Source organism: Hemiscyllium ocellatum, chromosome 25 (genome assembly GCF_020745735.1).
Source record: "Hemiscyllium ocellatum isolate sHemOce1 chromosome 25, sHemOce1.pat.X.cur, whole genome shotgun sequence".
Lineage (NCBI taxonomy): Eukaryota > Metazoa > Chordata > Chondrichthyes > Orectolobiformes > Hemiscylliidae > Hemiscyllium > Hemiscyllium ocellatum.
The window spans coordinates 41,022,637-41,046,487 of NC_083425.1; the positions used below are offsets into that span (position 1 = coordinate 41,022,637).

Consider the following 23,851-nt stretch of genomic DNA (forward strand, 5'->3'; position numbering starts at 1 on the left):
TACTATAATTGTAGAGAGCCATAGCATGTACTTAAAACCCAAATACCTGTACCTATCTGACCCAGCCCATGGGGTATGTGAACATGTGGAACTCAATCATCACACTACAGTTCATGCCCGGGCAAACTTTCTTTACATTCCAGAAATGTAGAATTGATCTTGCATTGTAAATGAGAGGAAAGTGTGAGAAAGGTGTAACAAATAAAAATGAAACGGGAAACATGCTATCACAGAGGGAACAGATGTTTTTTAAAAACTCATTTATGATCAATGTGATAACATTACCAGAAACTTCTGTCAGTCACTATGATTAACTAAAGAAGTATTTTGATCAAATAAAAAGATTCGGAACTTCTGGCAGCTTAATAAAATTTGCAGCATGCAAATTACGGACAGATTAATTTGTAAAGACATCATTGCAAACTTGCATGATTTTCAGTTTCAGCTGTCACATTATTTAGCTCTTATTTCAGAGAAAGTGGGCATTGTCTAATTGGTGCCTGCCAGATGCTTAACTTTCAATGAAGCCAAAATATTTCTTGGTTTTTGCCGTGTTCAGCTGTCGGAGATCTAGTGCCACCTTGAGATTCCTTCAGCTGCAGGTGGTGCAGACATCTCCACAGCAGCTCACACCCAGAGCATTTCACTGTCTGACTGCTTTTCCTTCCCTCGTATATCTTGCTTTTATTTGATCAGAGAACAACCGTTCTGTTTAATTTCAAGGGATGCAATCTTTTTTTAAAACCATTTTTTTAAATTTGGGAAGGGTAAGAGCTATGAGTGAGTGTTACAGTCACATCCTGTGTAAGTGATTCTTTTTATGTTAGTTCATTATGTTTTAGTTAGCATGTGAAATCAATCCTTAAGAGGGTTGTCTGACACATGTTCCCAAAGGCAGTCTACTTTAACTGCTGTGGTGACCCATAATGATAAAGCATCACACACACAACCGTACACAAACCCACAGACACACATACACTCACTCTACACCTGGGTACATACGCCCACTTTTCATGTGTGCTTTGCCTCCGACCATAAAACATAGAACATTACAGCGCAGTACAGACCCTTCGGCTCTCAATGTTGTGCCGGCCTGTGGAACCAATCTGAAGCCCATCCAACCTACACGATTCCATTTTCATCCATATGTTTATCCAATGACCATTTAAATGCCCTTAAAGTTGGCGAGTCTACTACTGTTACAGGCAGTGCATTCCACACCCCTACTACTCTCTGAGTAAAGACACTACCTCTGACATCTGTCCTATATCTGTCACCCCTCAATTTAAAGCTGTGTCCCCTCGTGCTAGCCATCACCATCCCAGGAAAAAGGCTCGCATTGTCCACCCATTCTAACCTGCTGACTATCTTGTATGTCTCCATAAAGTCACCTCTCAACCTTCTTCTCTCGAACAAAAACAACCTCAAGTCCCTCAGACTTTCCTTATAAGTCCTTCCCTCCATACCAGTCACCATCCTAGTAAATCTCCTCTGAACCCTTTCTAAAGCTTTCATGTCCTTCCTATAATGTGGTGACCAGAACTGTACGCAATACTCCAAGTGCGGTTGCACCAGAGTTTTGTACAACTGCAACATGAGCTCATGGTTCTGAAACTCAATCCCTCTCCCAATAAAACCTAACACACCATATACCTTCTTAACAATCCTATAAACGTGGGTGACAACTTTCAGGGATCTATGTACATGGACACCAAGATCTCTCTGCTCATCTACACTACCAAGAATCTTACCATTATCCCAGTACTCTTTATTCCTGCTCCAAAACCATATTTTGTGTTTCCCCAATTAAGGGCGGCACAGTGGCACATGCTGCCTCACAGCGCCTGAGACCCGGGTTCAATTCCCGACTCAGGTGACTGACTGTGTGGAGTTTGCACGTTCTCCCCGTGTCTGCGTGGGTTTCCTCCGGGTGCTCCGGTTTCCTCCCACAGTCCAAAGATGTGCGGGTCAGGTGAATTGGTCATGCTAAATTGCCCGTAGTGTTAGGTAAGGGGTAAATGTAGGGGTATGGGTGGGTTGCGCTTCGGCGGGTCGGTGTGGACTTGTTGGGCCGAAGGGCCTGTTTCCACACTGTAAGTAATCTAATCTAATCTAAATGCTGTCCCTTGATTTAAGAGGGTCTACCATTACCAGCATCAGCAGAGAATTCTGTCAGCTCTGTTCTGCTCATCAATGTGTTGACCATTAAAGATTGCAATTTCTTTCATGAGGCATCTCTCCCATATCTTTACACATTTTCAATCTGGACTGGAAAAACGAATGTTTCCTGATGGAATAAGCTTCAACATTGTCCGGAAATCTCCCAATCACTCAATTCTTTATTAAAAAATAGGTGCAAGCTGTTCCACAACCTCCCAAACAGATGTGTAGTTTGGGAGCTAGTGATTGAATCTGCAGTAAAGATGTTTGGTGGTTTAGACTTGGCAAAATGGAATTAGTTCTGCCAAAGAAATATAAATGAGTAGGAATGCTTAATATTTCTATCGCATTTTTGACGTGTTACTGCTAATGATGTAGCTGACCTACATCGACCTCAGTCCAGGAACACTTCGATTTTTAAAATTCTCATTCTTGTCTTCAAATTCCTCCCTGAACTATGTACCTTTCTCCTTAATCACAGTGTCCTCCTCCAGTCCCATAAACCACCTGAGATTTGTGTTTCTCCAAAACAATCTCAATTTTCACTTCTGTTTTCTGAGTTTGATCTTTGGAATTCCCTCCCTAAAGCTTCCTGATTCTTGACTTCTCTTTCCTTGACATTGCTTCTTAGGACCTATCCCTTCAAGCAGGTAAAAATGAAGGTTCCTTTAAGACTCAAACAGATCAGCTCCAGAATTGATTGAAAGCAAGAGACGCTCGTCCAACGTTTGTTCTTAAGAGTTGAGCTTGAGGGCTGTGGTGGCACTGAGGTAGTGGCCCAGGTTCAAGTCCTACCTGCTTCAGAGCAGATTGATTCGAAAATATCTTAAGAGTTGAGCTTGGAGGGCGTTAGTTAGCTCAATTGGATGGATAACTGGTTTGCAGTATAGAGTATTGGCAACAGTGTGGGTTCAATTCTTGCAATGAAAGGCTCTTCTTCTCAACCTCTCCCCTCACCTGAGGCACAGTGATCCTCTACCACTACCAGTCATCTCTCTCTAATGAGTGCAATACGACTATGTTGACTTTAGAATTCTTTTGGCACAGTGATATTGGTCATATCTCTGGGATAAGAAGCCTAGGTACAAGTCCCACTTGCTCCAGCTTGATTTAAAATGTCAAGAGTTGAGTTCTTGAAACATTTTGAGTGGTGGGCACAGCAAGGCCCAGAGAATGTTATCTTGCCTTTTTTTTACATTCACTTGTGGGGTGTGGGCATCTCTGGCTTGCCGGCAACTGATGCCCATCCCTCGAGAAAATGGTTGTGAGTTGCCTTCCTAAACTGCTGCAGTTCATATGCAACATGTTGATGTTTAATGCAATTAAGTAGAGAATTTTAGGATTTGACCCTGCAACAGTGAAGGGACGATGATGTATTTTCATTTTATATGCATTTAAAAGAGCTGTCTCTCAGACTAGTCAAGCAACAATCTGACATAGTCATACTCCTGAAATCATACCTTACAGACAATGTCCCATACATCACTGTCACCATTCCTCGATATGTCCTGTCTCATCAGCAGGATAGACCAGGCAGAGGTGGCAGCACAGTGGTATAAAGTCAGGAGGGAGTTGCCCTGGGAGACCTCAACATTAACTCCAGACCCCATGATGTCTCATGGCGTCAGGTTAAACTTGGATAAGGAAACCTCCTTCTGATTACATGTACTGTCCTCACTCAGCTGATGAATCAGTATTCTTCTGTATAGAACAACTCTTGGAGAAGGAAGACCACAAAATGTACTCTGGGTGTTGGATTGTAATATCCACCACCAAGAGTGGTTCACAGCAGCACTACTGATTGAGCAGGTTGGATCCTAAAGAACAGAAACTGCTAGAGTGGCTCTGTAACAGCTAGTGAGGGAATCAACAAGAAAGAAAAACATATCCTTACCAATCTGTAAGCTGCAGATGCATCTGACCAAAACAGTATTAGTATGAATGATCACTGCACAGTCCTTGTGGTGACAAAGTCACACCTTCACATTGAGAGTACCCTGCATCATTTTTTGTGGCACTATCGCTGTGCTGAATGGGACAGACTTCGATCAGATCTAGCAACTCAAGTCTAAGCATCCATGAGGTGCTGTGGGCCATCAATAACAGCAGAACTGCACTCCATTAGAGTTTGCAACCTTATGGCCTGGCATATTATCATCAAGCCAGGGGATCAACCCTGGTCCGATGGAGAATGGAGGAGGGCATGCCAGGCATAGCTCCAGGCTAAAATGAGGTATCAACCTGGTAAAGCAACCAAACAGGATTACCTGCATGCCAAATAGTAAAAGTAGCAAGTGATAGACAGAGCTAAGCAATCTCACAACCAAATATAAGCTCTGCAGTCCTGCCGCATACAGTCATGAATGATAGTGGATAATTAAACAACTCACTGAAGGAGGAAGCTCCACAAACATCCCTAATCTCAATACTGGAGTAAACCAGCCCATCAGTGCAAAAGATATGATTGAAGCATTTACAGGAATCTTCAGCCAGAAATGCCAAGTGAATGATTACCTCCCCATCCACCACAATTTTCATTTACTCCTCCCTTTGTCCACCCCTTTTCGCTTTTTGTTAATTTGTTACATGTAACTTTTTAGTTCTTCCATTAGTTAATTTCCTTAACTAAAAAAAGTCTGAGTTCTTCCCCCTCCATCTTAGTTTTAATTTAGTCCTTTCCATTTCTCCTACCCTTCCTTCGCTTTTGTTAATGGTTTGTAAATTGGTTGATCTAAAGGTATGTAAGAACTGAGCTTTTCAGTATGTTTGAATTGTTAGTTGGTTAACGGATGATTTGTTAATTTGGAGTTTGATTTCATAAAATGAGAAAAATCAGAGTTGTTTTACACAGCCTCGAAGGACATCGTCTATAATAATTTGTAACTTAGCTGTCTGGTTAATTTGGTGGTGAGTTTCAGAATACAATAAAAAAGCTGAGCTCTGCCCTTTGGGAGATGATATCTGGCTTGGGAAAGGACACAGAAAGGAAAGGTGAATATTTGTATTTGCACCATACTGTAGCTTTGAAATAAAACCGTTGCAAATCTCAAATAAGAATATCAGTGTATCAGACAATCTTTCCTCATCTATTCTTATATGGCCTGGCCTTAAGTTGTATCTAATACCACTCCTGTGAATCACTTTGGGGCATTGTTTTTACATAAAATAAAGTATTAAACAAGTAGTAGCAAATTGGTGCTGTAATTGAAGGAAAAAGTAACTCTTCTTTACAATATATACACCAACTTTCCTTTCACCAAAATCGCTTGCATTGCTTTTACATGCAACCTCCCATGCTGCAATGCATTGGTGGAAAATTTCATTATTGCAGGCAAGGCCAAGAGGAGATTTAATTTCAAGACTTTTAAAATGGTGAAGTGCCTTTGGAAAGACCATTTCGTATGGTTGGGGAATCAATGACAAGGGATCATTAGTTTACAGTTTTCACGAAGGAAATAAGTGAAGTTTGGAGAAATTGGCATACAGAACTGTCAGACCACAGAATACTTTGCAACATTACTAAATTATTGAATCCTTTCAGGGTGGAGTGGTTAAACATTAAGCACATTCGTAAACTTTGCAGCACTATATCCTAATAAAAGAGTACCATGTGCTGCACATTATTATATTTTGCACCTTAATTTAAGTATTGAATCATTCTAAAGTTAGATATCTCCAGCAAAAGTCTCACTGGATACGGGTTGTAGATTGTTAGATTTTTTGCACTGTTGTAAAATGATACAGTTTGGTTCTTGGTGGAATTGCCTGAAGTGTTTTATTGTGTTAGTGTTTTGCTTTCACATGCAAAAGCTCAAGAAGAAAAGCTTATTGGAAGCAGAATGTGCAGTGAAGGCTGGCTCATATTTATAAATGATGTGGATCTGAAAGGGAGGTCATTAGTTTAATATAGCTAAGGTGCTACATCTGTGTAATCACTGGTTCGAATCATAACACGTAGGTGGAATTTCTTTACTTATTCTACATTGCTCAGTTATCATTTCTGCTATCATATTGTAATGGCACTGTAGGTAAGGAGAAAATGCTCCTATTGACGAAAAAGTCAAAAGCCAAATGACACCAAACAAAAACAGGAATTGCTCAGCAGGTCGGGCAGCATCTGAGGAGAGAAATCAGAGTTAACATTTCAGGTTGAGTGACCCTTCCTCAGAACTGATGGGAGCTAGGAAATGTTGATTTACATGCAGAAGATAGGGTGAGAGGAGGGGTTATAGAGTTAACAATAGGTGGTGATGGAGCCCAAAGAGAGAGAAGAACAGTTGAACAGACAAAGGATTACCTTGACTATACATCCTCACACCTTGTAGTAAAGACTCTATTCCATTGTCTCAATTCCTCCAGCTCCATTGCATCTGTTCTGATGAGACCAACTCCAACAAAGGAGCCTCTGAAATGACCACCTACTTCCCCAGCCAAGGATTCCCCAGCTTCACTGTCGACAGGGCCAAAACCAGGTCCAACACATCTTCTGCACTTCCACCCTCACCCCCTCTCTTCCATCCTGCAACAGTGATAGGACTCCCCAAGACCTTACTTAACACTCCCACCAGCATCCACATGAGAAGATCATCTGCCATCATTTCCTCCATATTGCCCTCCCCTCCCTTGTCCATCTTCTGCAGGAACTGTTACCTTGTGACACCGTGGTCCTCCATCACTTCTCCATCACTTCCTCCATCCCCCCACAGTCCCATGGCACCTTCTCCTGCAACCGCAGCAGGTGGACCACCTGCCCCTTTATCTCCTCCCTCCTCCCCCAAACATACCTTCCAGGTGAAGCAGCACTTTAGCTGCATTTCTCACAATCTTGCCTACTGCATTCGCTGCTCACAACGTCATCTCCTCTACACTGGAGAAACGAAGCATGGACTTTGCAGAAAACCTACATTCTGCCTTCAAAAAAGACCCTGAGCTTTCAGTTGCCTGTCACTTCAACAAACCTCCCTGTTCCCTGGCCAACATCTCTGTCTCAGGCTCGCTGACGTACTCCAGCGGAGATCAGCCCAAGCTGGAAGAACAGCACCTCATTTTCCACTTGGGGAATCTGCAGCTTTCTGAAGTCAATAGAGTTCAATAACTTCAGGGCTTGAGCTCTCCCATGTCCTTACCTCAACCCCACGTACCAGACCTTGTTATCACACAGTCTGCTATTACACACATGGCTCTGTCCCCATTTATCATTTACTCTTTTCTCCCACCCTATCTTCAGCATATATGCCAACATTTTCCTAGATTAGATTAGGTTATCTACAGTGTGAAAACAGGCCATTTGGCCCAACAAGTCCACACCAACCCTCTGAAGTGTAGCCCACCCAGACCCATTTCCCTCTGACTAATGCACCTCACACTATGGGCAGTTTAACATGGCCAATTCATCTAACCTGCACATTTTTGGATTGTAGAAGGACACTGGAGCACCCAGGGAAACCCACGCAGACGCAGAGTGGGTTCCACACAGTCGCCCAAGGCAGGAATCAAATCAGGGTCCCTGGCACCACGAGGCAGCAGTGCCAACCACTGAGCCACCGTGCCGCCCTTCCCACCTGTCACAGGGTCACAGGTCCTGAAACATTAACTCTGACTCTCCACAGATGCTGCCAAACCTGCTGAGCTTGTCCAGCAATTTCTGGTTTTGTTTCTGATTTCTGGTATCCACAGCTCTTTCAGTTTTTACCAATAAAAGGTCAATGTTCAAACAACCAATGGCTACATGAGGTTAAACTTTAAGCAGCACATGTCTAGGATCTGACATACACTAAGAATGTGAAAGAGAAAACGCATTTGTGACTTTCACGGGAAAATTGAATAAACACCTGAAGAGAGGAACCTTTCAGAGCTGCAAGGAAGGATGGGGAGTGGGATTAACTGATTTGCTCTCGTGGTGAAACAGCTTGGAAGAGATAGAAAGAAAAGCCCATTTTTATGATTCCGTTTCTCTTTGAAAAGCAGTCAATAACTTTTTTGATACATTATAAAGCCCAACATAATTACGCTGTGTTGCACGGGTCAGAAACATTGAGAGTTCAGATATCAGCCTTAATACTGTCAAAGTTCTCCAGTTTATGAGTGCGATTCAGTTTTGGGTTCAGATCAGAGCCTTCAATCCATTCTCAATTATAAAAACGTTATGAAATGTGTTTCAGAAAATCGTTTGGTCAAATTACTGCTGCCTTGTAAAGCACTAAGTCCCTGTGATTTCTGCACTATATACCATATGTGACACCTAGACCGTGGTCTGCACTCACTGATTTATGCTGCCCACGAGCAACCACTGTAAGTTTTATTATGACACATCAAGGCAACCGACCAGATGCTGCATTGTAGGCCAGTGTCGAGAAGGTAAAACTGCAAAACACCCCCACCGCAGTCATCTGAGAGCGATTACTCTGGTCAGACATAACAAAGCTATCCAGCACCAATTTTCATCCCTGTCTACACTCTCCACCATCAACCTAAAATTACCGAGCATTCAGGGTCGGATCACCTAAACTCACAAGGGTCACATTTCAGAGCCAGAAACCTGAGTGGATTGCATTTAAACTTCTGAAAATTAAACTGAAAATGAAGAACATTATGGATTAGGGAACATAAACACAAACACATTCATTACTGATTAGTGCAGGAATACTTAACACATTTAAATTTTGTCTGTAGTATCAATAGGAATTTTAATCCAAACAGAGAATTATGCCAACATGCTAAGCACTCTTTTTTATTAATATCATTAACAATAATCTCTAAATCTATAACTCTGACCTTTTGCCACATGGCAGTAATGCCTGTTTATTTTACCATACAAGAAGTTTCTGTTTTGTCGTGTCCAGCAATCTTCACACAACTGGACAGACAACGCCCTGACAGGGCTCTGACCCACTGTAACTAACTCTCTGATCTAAACCCATTGTAGCTAATGTTAGTAGCAGCAAGCCTGTTATAGCTGTCTCTGCCTTGCAGCTGAAATTGCCAATTCAGCACAGTGTGAATTTCAGCTGTACTTGCACGCACTCCATGATCTTCCTTTTAACCGTGTGTGAATGATGCAGCCACCTTTTTCAATTAAACCCTGTTGTGAATTCGAATTATTGAAATCTGCAGGAAGCGAATTCTTACATTTAATTAAGTCCAGCAAAATAATCTCAGTGTTTTCTTAAAAAATTCACATTTCCAGTTATTGTCCTTTACGGATTAACCCTCCTGTAAGAATTTATTTGGGTAGCAGCATTTTCCAAGGCATTCTTAGCAGAGAGAAGTGTCCACAGAATGCCAAAATGTAGATTTTCGGTTTTGTTTTGAAACGCTGAGTCCTCAATGAGGAGCCTCAGTCTAACTCGAGCAGAGTGTTGATGCTATCTCTCTTATTCATACTCCTGTCAAAGAATGCTCCTTCCTGGGAGCAAATCATAGAATCCCTACAGCGTGGAAGTAAGCCATTTGGCCCATTGAATTCACACTGACCCTCCAATGAGCATCCCAACCAGACTCTCCCTTCTACCCTTCTACCTGTAACCCTGCATTTACTATGCCAAATCCATCTAGCCTGCACATACCTGGACACTGTGGGCAATTTAGCATGGCCAAACCGCCTAACCTGCATATCTTTGGACTGTGGGAGGAAACTGGAGCACCCGGAAGAAACCCACAGAGACAGGGGGAGAATGTGCAAACTCCACACAGACAGTTGCCTGAGGATGGAATTGAATCCAGGTCCCTGGCGCTGTGAGGCAGCAGTGCTAACCACTAAGCCACTGTGCTACCCAAATGAAGACAGAATTTACTCAAGGTTCCTCAAAAATTGGTACTTATGGCACTTAACCAATCTTCATTTCAAATCAAGAATTAATAGAGAAAATTTGTGTCATCTGTAGCTTAAAGAAATATATGTCCAGAGTGCCCCACATGGCATTATTGCTACGTGCACCAGCCTGAGTAGTATAAAAGTACTAAACAATAGTGGAGGAACATGGAATTGAGGTAAGAGATTAGCCATGATCTCATTGAATAGTGGAGCAAGCTCAAGAAGCAGAATGGGCTATTACTGTTCCTGTTTCTTATGTTCCTGTGTATCCGGGAAATCCCCAGCTTTGCCTCCTTCTCCTGACCTGCTCAAGACCAGCAGGCCCAATGACAGTAACTCTCAGTCACGGTCTGTCCTACTCTCTGCTGACCTCAGGTTGGGATTGGATTGATCTTATCCAATACTGTTTATGAGAAGGTGATGATAAATACCTACTTCATTAGAAATGATTTCATATTCTCTGTGAGCCTATACCTTAGGGAAGGAGGAAAGAAGTGTTTTTTTTCCCTAAGTACAACTTGCCAATCAGTTAGTGATTGATCGATCAACAATGGAACTAATTTCAGTCTGAATTTCAACCAGAATTCCTTTCTGGTTTTACTAGATGTGGTGAACTTCAGAAAATGGTTTGAACTCAGCTAAAAATAAACAGAAATCATGTAACTGTATTAAATATGTCAGCTTGTGCATAAAAGTATTCAGATAAGGATTTTGTGGGAAGACAAGGAAGTGAAGGCAAAGCAACAATTAGATCAACCATGATGTTATTGACTGGTGAACAGACTCAAGGGACTGTATGACCTACTCCTGCTCCTGATTTATACGTTCATATGTTTAGAGAATTAGTTGAATATACATCAGCGGTGAATTCAAAATACAAAAACTACACTCTTATTTGGGTAAGAAGTCCAGCAGCTGCACATTCATTCACACACACAGTTAAGAGGTCATTATAAATAAAAAGGCCAGTGAGATTATTTAGATTGCGCAAATATAATTACTGTTTTCCTACTAGCATCGTTTGATTTGCATGGGCAAGGAAAAAGGGACTTTGTATTTTTCAGTTCACACTCCTTAATCTGGGTGGTCTCAGTAATCACAGTAAACATATTTCTGATTGACGAGGTCTTTTAAGGTAAAGTGCAGCTTGAAATTTACTGCAAAAACAATTAGTTTGACATTATAAATTTGATAGTACTTCAACAGCATTAATTGTACCAGATTACCTCTAGATTCTCCTAAAAACATTCTTTCTAAATATACTCTCTCAAGACCCTTAAACATATCTTAAGTGTTTCAGTCAGACCACCTCCTATTCTCCTGAACTTCATGGATACAATACTAACCTGTTCAACTAATCCTCATCAGACAACCTGCCATTTCAATTTTAGTCTGGTAACCTTGTCTGAACTGCTTCCAATTTATTAACATTCTGCCCTATATTAAGGAGTCTATACTCTAAATGGTCTCACCAATGACCTGTATAACTGAAACATAACTTCCCTACTTTTGTATTCAATTCCCCTCACAATAAACAATAATGTTCTCTTAGTTATCCTAACTACTTGGTATATCTGCAGAATTACATTTTTGCAATTAATTGCTCAAACTGATCCCTCTTCATCTCAGAGCTCTGCATTCTCCCACCATTTAGATAATATGCTTCTTTTTAATCCTTCCTGTCAAAATGAACAATTTCATTGTTTCACTTCATTTGTCAGAGCTTTGTCCATTCACTAAACCTATCTGTCCCTTTGTAGTCGCTGTATGTTGTCTTCCAACTTACTTTGCTACCTATTGTGCCATCAGCAAATTTAGCAACCATACTTTAGGTTCCTTCATCCAAATCTAATAATTCACATACATTGTAAAATGCTAACACCCCAGTCATGATTTCTGTGGCACACCACTCATTAAATATTGCCAACCAGGAAAGGACCCATTTATACCTACTTGCTGTTTCCGGTGAGCCAGCCAATTTCCTATCCATGCTAATATGTTACCTCCAACACCATGAGCTTTTATTTTCTGCAATAACCTTTCATGTGGCATCTTTTCAAGGGTCTTCTGGAAATTTAACTGCACGAATTCCATCGGTTCACCTTTAAGCACAGCACGTTACTCCTTCAAGCAACAAATTGGATACTGTGATGTCCCTTTCACAAAGCCATTTTGACTCTGCCTAATTAGTTTGAATTTTTCTCAGTGCCCTACTTTATGTCTTAATAATATTTTCTAATAGTTTCTCCACGATTGTTCACGTTTTTTCTTCACATTTCTTGTCATATTTGACAACAGCAGAGATTCTGCAGCTTAGAAAATAATAAGCTTCAGCACCTTAACCGATGACATAGGAAGGGGAAAGGTTGAGATTCTGAAGAGAGAATATAGAGAGTTGGGCAGGAATTTAAAAAGAAGATCGTCAAGAGTAGTAATATCTGAATTACTCCTGGTGCTGTGAGCTAGTGAGGGCAGGAACAGGGGGATAGAGCAGATGAATGCATGGTTGAGGAGCTGGTGTATGGGAGAAGGACTCACATTTTTGGATCATTGGAATCTGTTCTGGGGTAGAAGAGACCTGTACAAGGAATGCACCTAAATTGGAAGGGGACTAATATATTGGCAGGGAGATTTGCTACAGCTGCTTGGGAGGATTTAAACCAGTAAGGTGGGGGAGGGGGTGGGGCCCAGGGAGATAGTGAGGAAAGAGATCAATCTGAGACTGATATAGTCTGAGACAAAGAACAAAGGTGAGTTGAACAATCAGGGCAGGCAGGGACAAAACAGAGAACAAGGTAGTCTGATAAATTAAACAGCATTTATTTCAATGCAAGTGGCCTAATGGAAGGCAGATGAACTTAGGGCATGGTTAGGAACATGGGACTGGGATTTCATAGCAATTACAGAAACATGTTCAGGGATGGGCAGGACTGGCATTTTAATGTTCCAGGTTACCTATACTATAGGAATGATAGAAAAGGAGGTAAGAAAGGAGAGGAGTGGCGTTTTTGATAAGGGATAGCATTACAGCTGTGCTGGGGGAGGATGCTCCCAGAAATACATCTAGGGAAGTTATTTGAGTGGAACTGAGAAATAAGGAAGGGATGATCACCTTATTGGGATTGTATCATAGACCCCCTAATAGTCAGCGGGAAATTGAGAAACAAATTTGTAAGGAGGTCTCAGCTATCTGTAAGAATAATAGGGTGGTTATGGTCAGGGATTTTAGCTTTCCAAACATAGACTGAGACTGCCATAGTGTTAAAGGTTTAGATGGAGAGGAATTTGTTAAGCATGTACAGGAAAACTTTCTGATTCAGTACGTGGATGTACCAACTAGAGAAGTTGCAAAACTTGACCTATTCTTGGGAAATAAGGCAGGGAAGGTGATTGAGGTGTCAGTGGGGGAGCACTTAGGGGCCAGCGACCATAATTCTATTAGTTTTAAAATAGTGATGGTAAAAGATAGACAAGATCCAAAAGTTAAGTCCTAAATTGGAAATAGGCCAATTTTTATGTTACAAGGCAAGAACTTTCAAAAGCTGATTGGAGGCAGATGTTCGCAAGGGATGGCTGGAAAATGGGAAGCCTTCAGAAATGAGATAACAAGAATCCAGAGAAAGTATTTTCCTGTTAGGGTGAAAGGAAAGGTTGGTAGGTATAGGGAATGCTGGATGACTAAAGAAATTGAGGGTTTGGTTCAAAAAAAGGAAGCATATGTCAGGTAGAGACAGGATAGAAGAATATAACGGAAGTAGGAGTATACATAAGAGGGAAATCAAGAGGGCAAAAAGGGAACATGAGATAGCATTGGCAAATAGAATTAAGGAGAATCCAAAGGGTTTTTACAAATATATTAAGGACCAAAGGGTAACTAGGGAGAGAATAGGGCCCCTCAAAGATCAGCAAGGCAGTCTTTGTGTGGAGCCACAGTAAATGGGGGGGATACTAAATGAATATTTTGCATCAGTATTTACTGTGGAAAAGGATAAGGAAGATATAGACTGTAGGGAAATAGATGGTGACATCTTGCAAAATGTCCATATTACGGAGGAGGAAGTGCTGGATGTCTTGAAACGAGTAAAGGTAGATAAATCCCCAGGACCTGATCAGGTGTACCCGAGAACTCTGTGGGAAGCTAGAGAAGTGATTGCTGGGCCTCAAAAAACTCAAGTGATTGAGTTTTTTGAAGAAGTAACAAAGAAGATTGATGAGGGCAGAGCAGTAGATGTGATCTATATGGACTTCAGTAAGGCGTTTGACAAGGTTCCCCATGGGAGACTGATTAGCAAGGTTAGATCTCATGGAATAAAGGGAGAACTAGCCATTTGGATACAGAATTGGCTCAAAAGTAAAAGACAGAGGGTGTTAGTGGAGGGTAGTTTTTCAGACTGGAGGCCTGTGACCAGTGGAGTGCCACAAGGATCGGTGCTAGGTCCTTTACTTTTTGTCATTTATATAAATGATTTGGATGCGAGCATAAGAGGTACAGTTAGTAAGTTTGCAGATGACACCAAAATTGGAGTTGTAGTGGACAGCGAAGAGGGTTACCTCAGGTTACAACAGGATCTGGACCAGATGGGCCAATGGGCTGAGAAGTGGCAGCTGGAGTTTAATTCAGATAAATGTGAGGTGCCGCATTTTGGGAAAACAAATCTTAGCAGGTCTTATACACTTAATGGTAAGGTCCGAGAGAGTGTTGCTGAACAAAGAGACCTTGGAGTGCAGGTTCATTGCTTCTTGAAAGTGGCGTCACAGGTAGATAGGATAGTGAAGAAGGTGTTTGGTATGCTTACCTTTATTGGTCAGAGTATTGAGTACAGGAGTTGGGAGGTCATGTTGCAGCTGTATAGGACTTGCAATATTGCGTGCAATTCTGGTCTCCTTCCTATCGGAAGCATGTTGTGAAACTTGAAAGGGTTCAGAAAAGATTTACAAGGCTGTTGCCAAAGATGGAGGATTTGAGCCATAGGGAGAGGTTGAATAGGTTAGGGCTGTTTTCCCTGGAGCTTCGAAGGCTGAGGGGTGACCTCGTGGAGGTTTACAAAATTATGAGGGTCATGGATAGGATAAATAGACAAAGTCTTTTTCCCTGGGGTGGGGTAGTCCAGAACTAGAGGGTATAGCTTTAGGGTGAGAGAGGAAGATATAAAAGAGACCTAAGGGGCAGCGTTTTCCTGCAGAGTGTGGTATGTGTATGGAATGAGCTGCCAGAGGAAATGGTGGAGGCTGGTACAATTGACATTTAAAAGGCATCTGATAAGGGTTTACAATGTTTGGGAAAATATGTGAATTAGGGTCACTCATGACAGTTCTTCAGAAGCCAAGAACTGAGTTTGATTCATAATCCTGCAGAATTATTGTGTAATCTTTGATGTATACGTAACAGCATTGCATGTACCAGGATTACATAGGTGAGGAGTGAGTTATAATTTGCAAAGAGAAGCTTATAGCAGGAACCTGATAAGCTTATGTTTGGATAAATAATGAACCCAACTGAAGTGAGACATCATTGATGAAATGCTGTAACACATAATGGTCGGAATTCAATTCTCTCACTGCTGTCCCTTCCTCCACCACTGCTGGGAGTGGGCTTAGTGGTGGTATGGGGGTCACATAGAATCAGCAAGGAAAGTGGGGGGAGGTGTGGTAGAGGGGGTCTGGATGGTGATGTTGGCTTCACAAATTCCCCTGCGTATGTTGGCAGGAGGGATAGTCGAGGTCATGCTCAGAAGGTAAATGACCAATTAATGGGCACATAAACTGTAACTTTAAGCTAATAAAAAATAGTGACTTCCCTCTGGACGTTGTTCCTCTGATCGAACTGTTTGTGACCCATGGAGGGCTTATTCAGTGGCTGAATCAGCCCACCAGGTCTGCTGCCCTGGTCCACCTGCAGTCCTTAAATCGACCTGGTGCTGGTAGGATTGAAGAGCTCGAGAGTGTGGTGCTGGAAAAGCACAGCAGGTCAGGCAGCATCTGAGGAGCAGGAGAATCAGGCCTCATTCCTGATGAAGGGCTTTTGCGCGAAACGTCAAGTATCCTGCTTCTCGGATGCTGCCTGACCTGCTGTGCTTTTCCAGCACCACACTCTCGACTCTGATCTCCAGCATCTGCAGTCCTCACTTCCTCCGGATTGAAGTACCAGCAACTCTCCAGTTGGCCTGCAGCCTCTTATAGGCCTTGGAAGTGAGGCAAACTCTCCAACAACAGACACTTTACAACCAACTGTCATCGCATTACATCGAGTGAAAATGGCCAGGGTGGGGTTTTGTCCCCCAGCTTTCCAGCCATGGACAGGACCACGGGTTTTGACAATAAACTCAGCATAATGCGTACAAAATAGTGGCTGTTTACAGCATCCCACTACAATAGAGTTGGGTTTCTGTTCCTGTTTATAATATATGTATGAAGGAACAGAAATACGGCAATCATGTTCAAACAGAAGTAAAGATAGGAAATGTCAATTTAAATCAGATTCACTGATTTAAAAAAACCAGAGAGGACTTGATGAAATGCATTTTCCTACAGCTTACGACTGAATCTATTATTCTCTGCAAAAGAGGGGTTTTGGTGGCACATTCAATCAATCAGGGGTTTCCAAGAGGAACTGGATAATTACCTGAACAAAAAGGATTTGCAGAGCTATAGGGTAAAGGGAGACCAATGGGGCTAGCTGAGTTTCTCTTACAAGGAGCCAGCATGAACGTGAAAGACCAAATGGCCTCCTTCAATTGTTGTCACCATTCTAAAGACTTTTTTAAAACTGAGCAGCTTAAATGAAAGGCCAAGTCCTATTGTGTCAGCACCAAAATTAGGAAGAGTATGAAATACAAGATAATTGAATGATAATGATAAAACTTGCAATAGCATATTGAAGGGAGCAGAGGGATTGAAGGATGTGAGAGGGGACACATTGTACAAATGAGCTTCCATTTTAAATCTTTAAAACAGGACTGAGAGAAAAATGAGGGGAGATATGATAGAAATTTACAGAATTCTGACAAACCTGGGTAGAGTGGACATGGAGAAGATTTTTCCACTGGTTGGAGAGACTAGGACCCAAGGGCACAGTTCAGAGCAAAGAAATGACCCTGTAGAACTGAGATCAGGAGGAATTTCTTCAGCCAGAGGGTTGTTAATCTGTAGATCTCTTTGCCACAGAAGTCTGTGGAGGTCAAAAGTATGTCTAAGAGATTCTTGATTGGTAAGGGGATCAGGAGTTATGGGAAAAGGCAGGAGAATGGGGTTGAGAAACATATCAACCATGATCAAATGGCAGAGCCTACTCAATGGGCCAAATGGCCTAATTCTGCTCCTATGGCTTGTGATCTTAAAGACAGTGAAACAACTAAGTAGAGCCTCCCTTAAGAACATTTCAGATTTGTTATACTGCGATATTATTCGGTGGGCGGCACGGTGGCACAGTGGTTAGCACTGCTGCCTCACAGCGCCTGTAGACCCGGGTTCAATTCCCGACTCAGGCGACTGACTGTGTGGAGTTTGCACGTTCTCCCCGTGTCTGCGTGGGTTTCCTCCGGGTGCTCCGGTTTCCTCCCACAGTCCAAAGATGTGCGGGTCAGGTGAATTGGCCATGCTAAATTGCCCGTAGTGTTAGGTAAGGGGTAAATGTAGGGGTATGGGTGGGTTGCGCTTCGGCGGGTCGGTGTGGACTTGTTGGGCCGGAGGGCCTGTTTCCACACTGTAAGTAATCTAATCTAATTATGTCAGCAGGAATGGGACATCTACATATCACACCAGCAGTACTTGGGCCTGTACTAACTAGATTACAAACAAAATGAGTTCACGGCTTTTAAATCTGTCACAAAGGGGATACAATCCACACAGCAACAGTGACAAAGAAATATGTTGAGCTTTTAAACTCTATATCTTGGCATAATTTGGCAAGAAAAAATCCAAATAGAAGGGCCAACCACAATGGACTCTGAAATCTGTTTGAAATTCTGCTTTTTGTAAATGGCCCAGATTTTTGTTTAGTTTGGAAATTAAGATGCAACTTCCAACCAACTTTAAAGTATTTAGTGTATGGAATAGAATCTGTTGGTTTAGTCATATTGAACCCATCTGACTAATAAAATCCAACATTAAAATATGTGAGAGTGCATTTTTTGGAAGGCTTTTCAATAACTGGGAGGTGGAATCCAATTGGGCTTTGCGCTGATGTCAAGTGAAGGTCATTGGCATTGCTTATTTTAATCAGATTGTTTTTCTTGTTCTAACACATTCACCTAAAAAGACACATGTAATTCACAGGAGCCTTTTACTCATAATATCAGAGAGTCTTTCACAGCTGTCTTCCATGTAGATTGTGGACTGCATTAACACACTGTAAATTGCACAATATTTTCCAGAGCTCACCTTCCTGGATTTGTAAGTGTTTTATTTGTGACAGCCTGCAGCATGCTTTTCAAACTTAATTTATGTAAATTAGAATGAAGTGAAACTGGATGTTGGAAATCTGAAATAGGAAAACAAGCTGCAACAAATGAATCAGCATCTCAGGAAAATACATTGCCCTATTTTCTCTTTTCAACTTTCCTGCTGCAGGGTGAGTGTGAATTGGACGGACTTCAGCAGTCAAGTGTTTGAAACAGTAGTTCTGTGTCTTACATGCTCGGAGTATTGCCCTGTGACCAGCTTGAACTCTAGCACTTTCTGATTCTCTCCCCTCCCACCATCAGTTAAGTCTGCGCTAACATGACATCCGTGATAGCAGGTGTAGATCTCAATAGCATCGAACCCCAGCAGAAGTAAAATAAATCTGATCAGACTTTATGAAAAAAGACAGAATGCTCTGACACAAAATTAGAAAATTCATTACTTTCGTTAACTGGATTCAAAAGTCAATGCTCAGATTGAAGGAGGCATTGTTCCAAATTGAATATGGCAATCCTTGGTATCACATTAAAGCCTACCAGGACGCAATTGCCATGATGCATTTTCCCTTGTTAATAACTTAGCGTATTCTGTAATTTAATTTGATAGAGAGCCACTTCAACTCATCAGTAGTTTCTAAGATGAAAGAGAAGTTACACATTGAAGGTAGTCATATGAGCTTCTGCCACACCCTTACAAACTCGATTGGATTTCTCACAACTTAGAGTTTCCGACAACAGGAATACATGAGCATAATTGTAAATTTAATTACTGTCAGAGCTCCTGGGCAGTAGAACAGGACAAAGTGATAGAAATGACTGTAGCGATTTAATAGACAGCTAAGTTTTCTTTGTATGGATTTGCAGGCAAATGAATTGAATTGCACATGGTTTAACTTCAGATGCCTTTTCTCTCACAAAGCATGAACTTTAAACGGGCCCAAATGTAGGGCACTGAGTCAGAGCTATTCAAGGTCTCATATAAACCACCAGTTCCAAATCGAAGTGTCTCATATTTTGACTAACTGCCTGTCTTGACATAGATTTTTTTTAAATTTGAATTTCAGTGTTAACTTTAGAAATGTCTGCAATTGGCTGAAACCTCAAGCTACTGTACCATCCTCTCTAGATCATTAATATAACAGGAATAAAAACAGGTATCTGTCACGTCATTGCCTGTGGGTTTCACTTAAGAGCACAAAATATTACATTAATAATATAGAGGATTAAATAACACAAATAAAGAAACAGCCACTGTTACTAAAGAGATCACAATATTGTGATGCATTGTGCATTGCTCTGGGGCCCAATGTTACAAACATTAGTCAATCAGTCCAATAAGAGTTCTGTGCTTATTGAAGACTAAATTTTCTTCCAGACTTTTCTATAATGGTCAATTGTCAGCTGACCAATAAAGGAAAGCATGCCAAATACCTTCTTCAATATCCTATCCACCTGCAACTCCATTTTCAAGGAATTATGAACCTCCATTCCAAGGTCTCTGTTCAACAACATTCCCCAGGAACTTACCATTACATGTATAAGTTCTGCCCTGTTCTGCCTTTTGAAAATGCAATACCTCACACTTATCTAAATTAAACTCCATCTGCCACTCATCAGCCCATTGGCCCATCTGATCAAGATCCCACTGTACTCTGAGATAGCCCTCTTTGTAGCAACATCCACTACATCAGCTGCAAACTCACTAGCCATACCTCCTATATTCACATCCGAGTCATTTATATAAATTATGAAATGACAATAATTGACAGTGATAGGAAACAGAATAATGTTTAATTGATATTTTGTCAGGCTGAAGGAATTCAGGGTTCAGTATTGGATCCCTTGCATTTCCTGAAATTTATGATATAGATCTTGGTGTGCAGGGAACTATTTCACAGTTTGAGAATGACGTAATACATGGAGAAATTGTAAACTTTGAGGTGGAAAGTGTAGAATATCTAGAAGAATATTGACAAGATGATGGAGTGAGCAGATGAAGTTCAATTCAGAGAAATATTAGGTGACACACCTCAATACAAAAAAATGGACACAGTATAACATAAAGTGTACCATTCTAAAGGGTGTGCTGGAGCAGAAAGAGAGCTGTGTACATGTGTAAGTCACTAAAAGTGGCAGAACAGGTGGAGAGTGCGGTCAATAAAGCACACAGTATTCCAGGCTTTAGTAATAGGAGCATTGAATACAAGAGCAGGGTGGTGAGGATTTAACATTGGTTAGACCTCAACTAGAGTATTTTCTGCAATTCTGGGCACCACAGTGGAAGAAGGATTGAGAGAATGCAAAATTGTTTACAAGAACAGTTCTAAGGATGGGAAACTTCAGTTATGAGAAACAAATTGAAGTAATTAGGTAGTGAAGATTAGAAGGAGACATGATAGAAGATTTTAAAATAATGAGGGACCTGGACCGAGTATATAGGGAGAAAGTGTTTCCACTCAGAAACAGATTGGGACTCATACGGTGACGTACTGAAGTGTTTTGCAAAAGAAGCAAATGGAAGGTGAGAAAAACTGTTTTCACACAGTGAAAAGTTAGGATCGGGAATGCACTGCCTGGTATTTGTGGAGGCAGGTTCATTTGAGGCATTTAAGGGATAATTATTTAAATAGAAACAATAAGTAGGGTTACAGGGAAGTAACAGGAAATTGGCACTTAGTCAGATGGCTCAGCGAGCTGACGAGGACGTTCGGTAGAATGGCTTTCTCTAGCACTGTAACAACTCTGTGATTCGTTTCACAAAGGATGTTAAGAGCTTCCACTGGACTGAATGGCGATGGCCTTATAGCTCTCTACGGGACAATTACATTATAGAGAGAAGGACTGATGCAGCTGCTGAGGTGATAAAATCCTCAGTAAGCACATATTAAAATGAAGAGGAATTAAAGGATTAGCCAGAAAGTTAAAGGGAACATATTGTTACTTGACTGAGATGGATGTAAACCACCACCCAAGTGAATGAAAGTGAGGCAGTTTAGTGCTAGAATTCTTCAAATCAAGAGTATAATTATAACCAAGCTCACAACAGCCAGCTATTCTGTTGTTTTTGAGCTTTCACAGTTCTTCTGAAAAGCAAACTATTCAAACCTAAATTACAGCTGCCCACTCACAGTGGGAAACTTGTCAAAGAATAGTGTTCTTGCTCTCAAATCTTTGGCTTCTCAAGATGATTCATACTAGTCTGTATATTTCTCAATAACTGAGGATAGAGTTAAAGCTTCCAGCATATTGATGCATTGCCAGGTTTCAAGATGGATTAGCTTTGCACTTATGACATTGATTGTGTGATGAGACGCAGGGGTGGGTTTGACTTGTGCGATCTGACATTTCTTGTTTTGGCAGGACCTGACAGGTGGAGGATTTGAAGGAAACTTGAATTCACTGATGTTGAAGGAAGGTTTGGACTACTATCATTTCAGCTAAGGACCCCTGCTACTACTACTATATTGTTGACTACGCCAGTGCCTGCAGGAAAATAGAAAATAATTTTGTCTCATTACAGATTTTATTACAGTTAATTCAACAGGAGATTGAATTTGTTTGAGAAGACTTTTCAGTGGGGCCTTGTGTTTCTGGTAATGCTTTGGGGACATGGTTCATGCTTGCAGTTGAATTCATAGATCACATTGAACTAAAATCTGTCTAAGTGACATTAATAATTATCAGAAAATTCTATTCGAAAGAATAAAAGTGCTCCTCCAGCAGAACCTTTTAAACCCATGACCACTACCCTGGAGAAGGACAAAGGACAGCAGATACATGGGAACACCAGCAAGTTACCCTCCAAGCCACTATATCGCTGCTCTGCCAAAACCATAAAACTCACTTCCGGAAGCATTGTGGGTGCATCTATATCATAAAGACTTTAGTAGTTCAAGAAGGCAGCTCATTGCTTCCTTCTCCAGGCAATTGGAGATGAGCAATGAACGCTTGACTGGCTGCCAATCCTCACATCCCTTCAATGAATACTGAAAACAAACTTGCATTTTAGAATAATCTTCACAACCTGTGTATGTCTCATTTTAAAGCCAGGTTCTAGCCAGGTTTTTCTAAGGAATTTACTTTGCTGATAGATTTTCAAGCATCATTGTTTACAGCTTTGATCAGATTCATAGGATTTCTTTCCTGGCTTCCTTCCTGCAGTATTGTATTTTGAACTTCAATGTCAATTTACAAATAAAATCTAACAGGAGAAAGAAACTCTGATCAGGGCAAAAGCTGTCCAACACTATAATGGAGTAATATCCCAAAGTGTATGGATTCCAAGCAGGTAGAAACGTAATTTACACGCAGAGAACCAGCCATTTGTAATATGTCCTTGTTCAGTGAGAAAGCCATCCGGTTTATGCTGGCCTTTCAATTCAAGGGATGACAGTGGGGGTTGAATCTGAAGTTCCACCTCCAATTCTCCCATTTCAAATGAATTCCCTGGCTCTGCACCATGCACAGAAAATGTTATCAATGCCAAAAGGATCCCACAGTCTTGGCAATACAAGGGTGAGAAACATCATTTTCTCCCAAGCCACTCCATGTCTTCACGGTGGAATAGAACCATTCCAGTGTTTTGTATAATCCATCATTGAACCAATCCTGCTGGTGGTATGCAACCGCCACTCCAGTTTCGGTGAAAGCAGCTCTTTCACTCATGAGCGTGCGTACTCTGCAGACCCTGATGACTACACCATGGTACATATGAAATGCTGTAAGAATGCAGTGTTCACATTCAGGCCTCCCTCAATCAGATCACAGACATTCAGAACTACTACATGGCTTTTCTTGCCAAACCTGGAGAATGAATCGCCCTTACAAACCTTGGATAATTGCAGCTGGAGCCTTGTCTATCATCTTGAATGCCTCCTGGGCAGTTGTACATGTGACACATCACTCAAGGAGGCCAGAATCAAACTGGTTGAGCAGCCTTTAGTTTTGGTGACAATGAGGTGAGTGTTTGAATTATTGCACAAAAGAGATGAAAAAGCAGATTACAGTCTTGTACACACAGACACACGTATTATTGCAATTATATTGGCAACTTAGTTTTATTTAAGTATATGTGATGATTTTTGTTGCTGTCTGTTATTCTGTTGACCTCATGGCTAGAGTTAATGTGGTAATAGATACTCACAAGCCTTCTGGGTATGTCCTTCCATTCTGAAAGATGTCTATTCTGCATTTCATTCCTGGATGTGTCTATGTATGTACATTGGTCAACCCTTTGTAGTAAAGTGAATAATACAAATAAAAGATTCTTTAATAACAATGTGAAGAATTGCATAACATATCATTTAAATCACTATTTAGGACATACAACTGTAAGTCAAACTCCTCCTCAACTGGTATCAAGTTTTATCAAAAGGAAATCTGAAAGAGCATTGGCTAGTATTGAGAAGGCCTAAACATACGTGTCTTCTGTGCATCTATATCATAAAGACTTTAGTGGTTCAAGAAGGCAGCTCATTGC

The 23,851-nt window shown here is 41.2% G+C and overlaps 1 protein-coding gene across 2 annotated transcripts in view; it reads left to right on the plus strand.

Moving 5' to 3' along the window:
* Positions 1-23,614, plus strand: part of b3gntl1 (UDP-GlcNAc:betaGal beta-1,3-N-acetylglucosaminyltransferase-like 1) — a 338,080-nt gene extending 314,466 nt beyond the window's left edge. For both annotated transcript variants that reach the window (XM_060844592.1, XM_060844593.1), the window contains one exon: positions 21,733-23,614. In XM_060844592.1, coding sequence (XP_060700575.1) covers positions 21,733-21,813 — 81 coding nt within the window. In that variant the 3' untranslated portion in view covers positions 21,814-23,614. The remainder of the gene's footprint in view (positions 1-21,732) is intronic.
* The last annotated feature ends 237 nt before the right edge of the window (positions 23,615-23,851 follow it).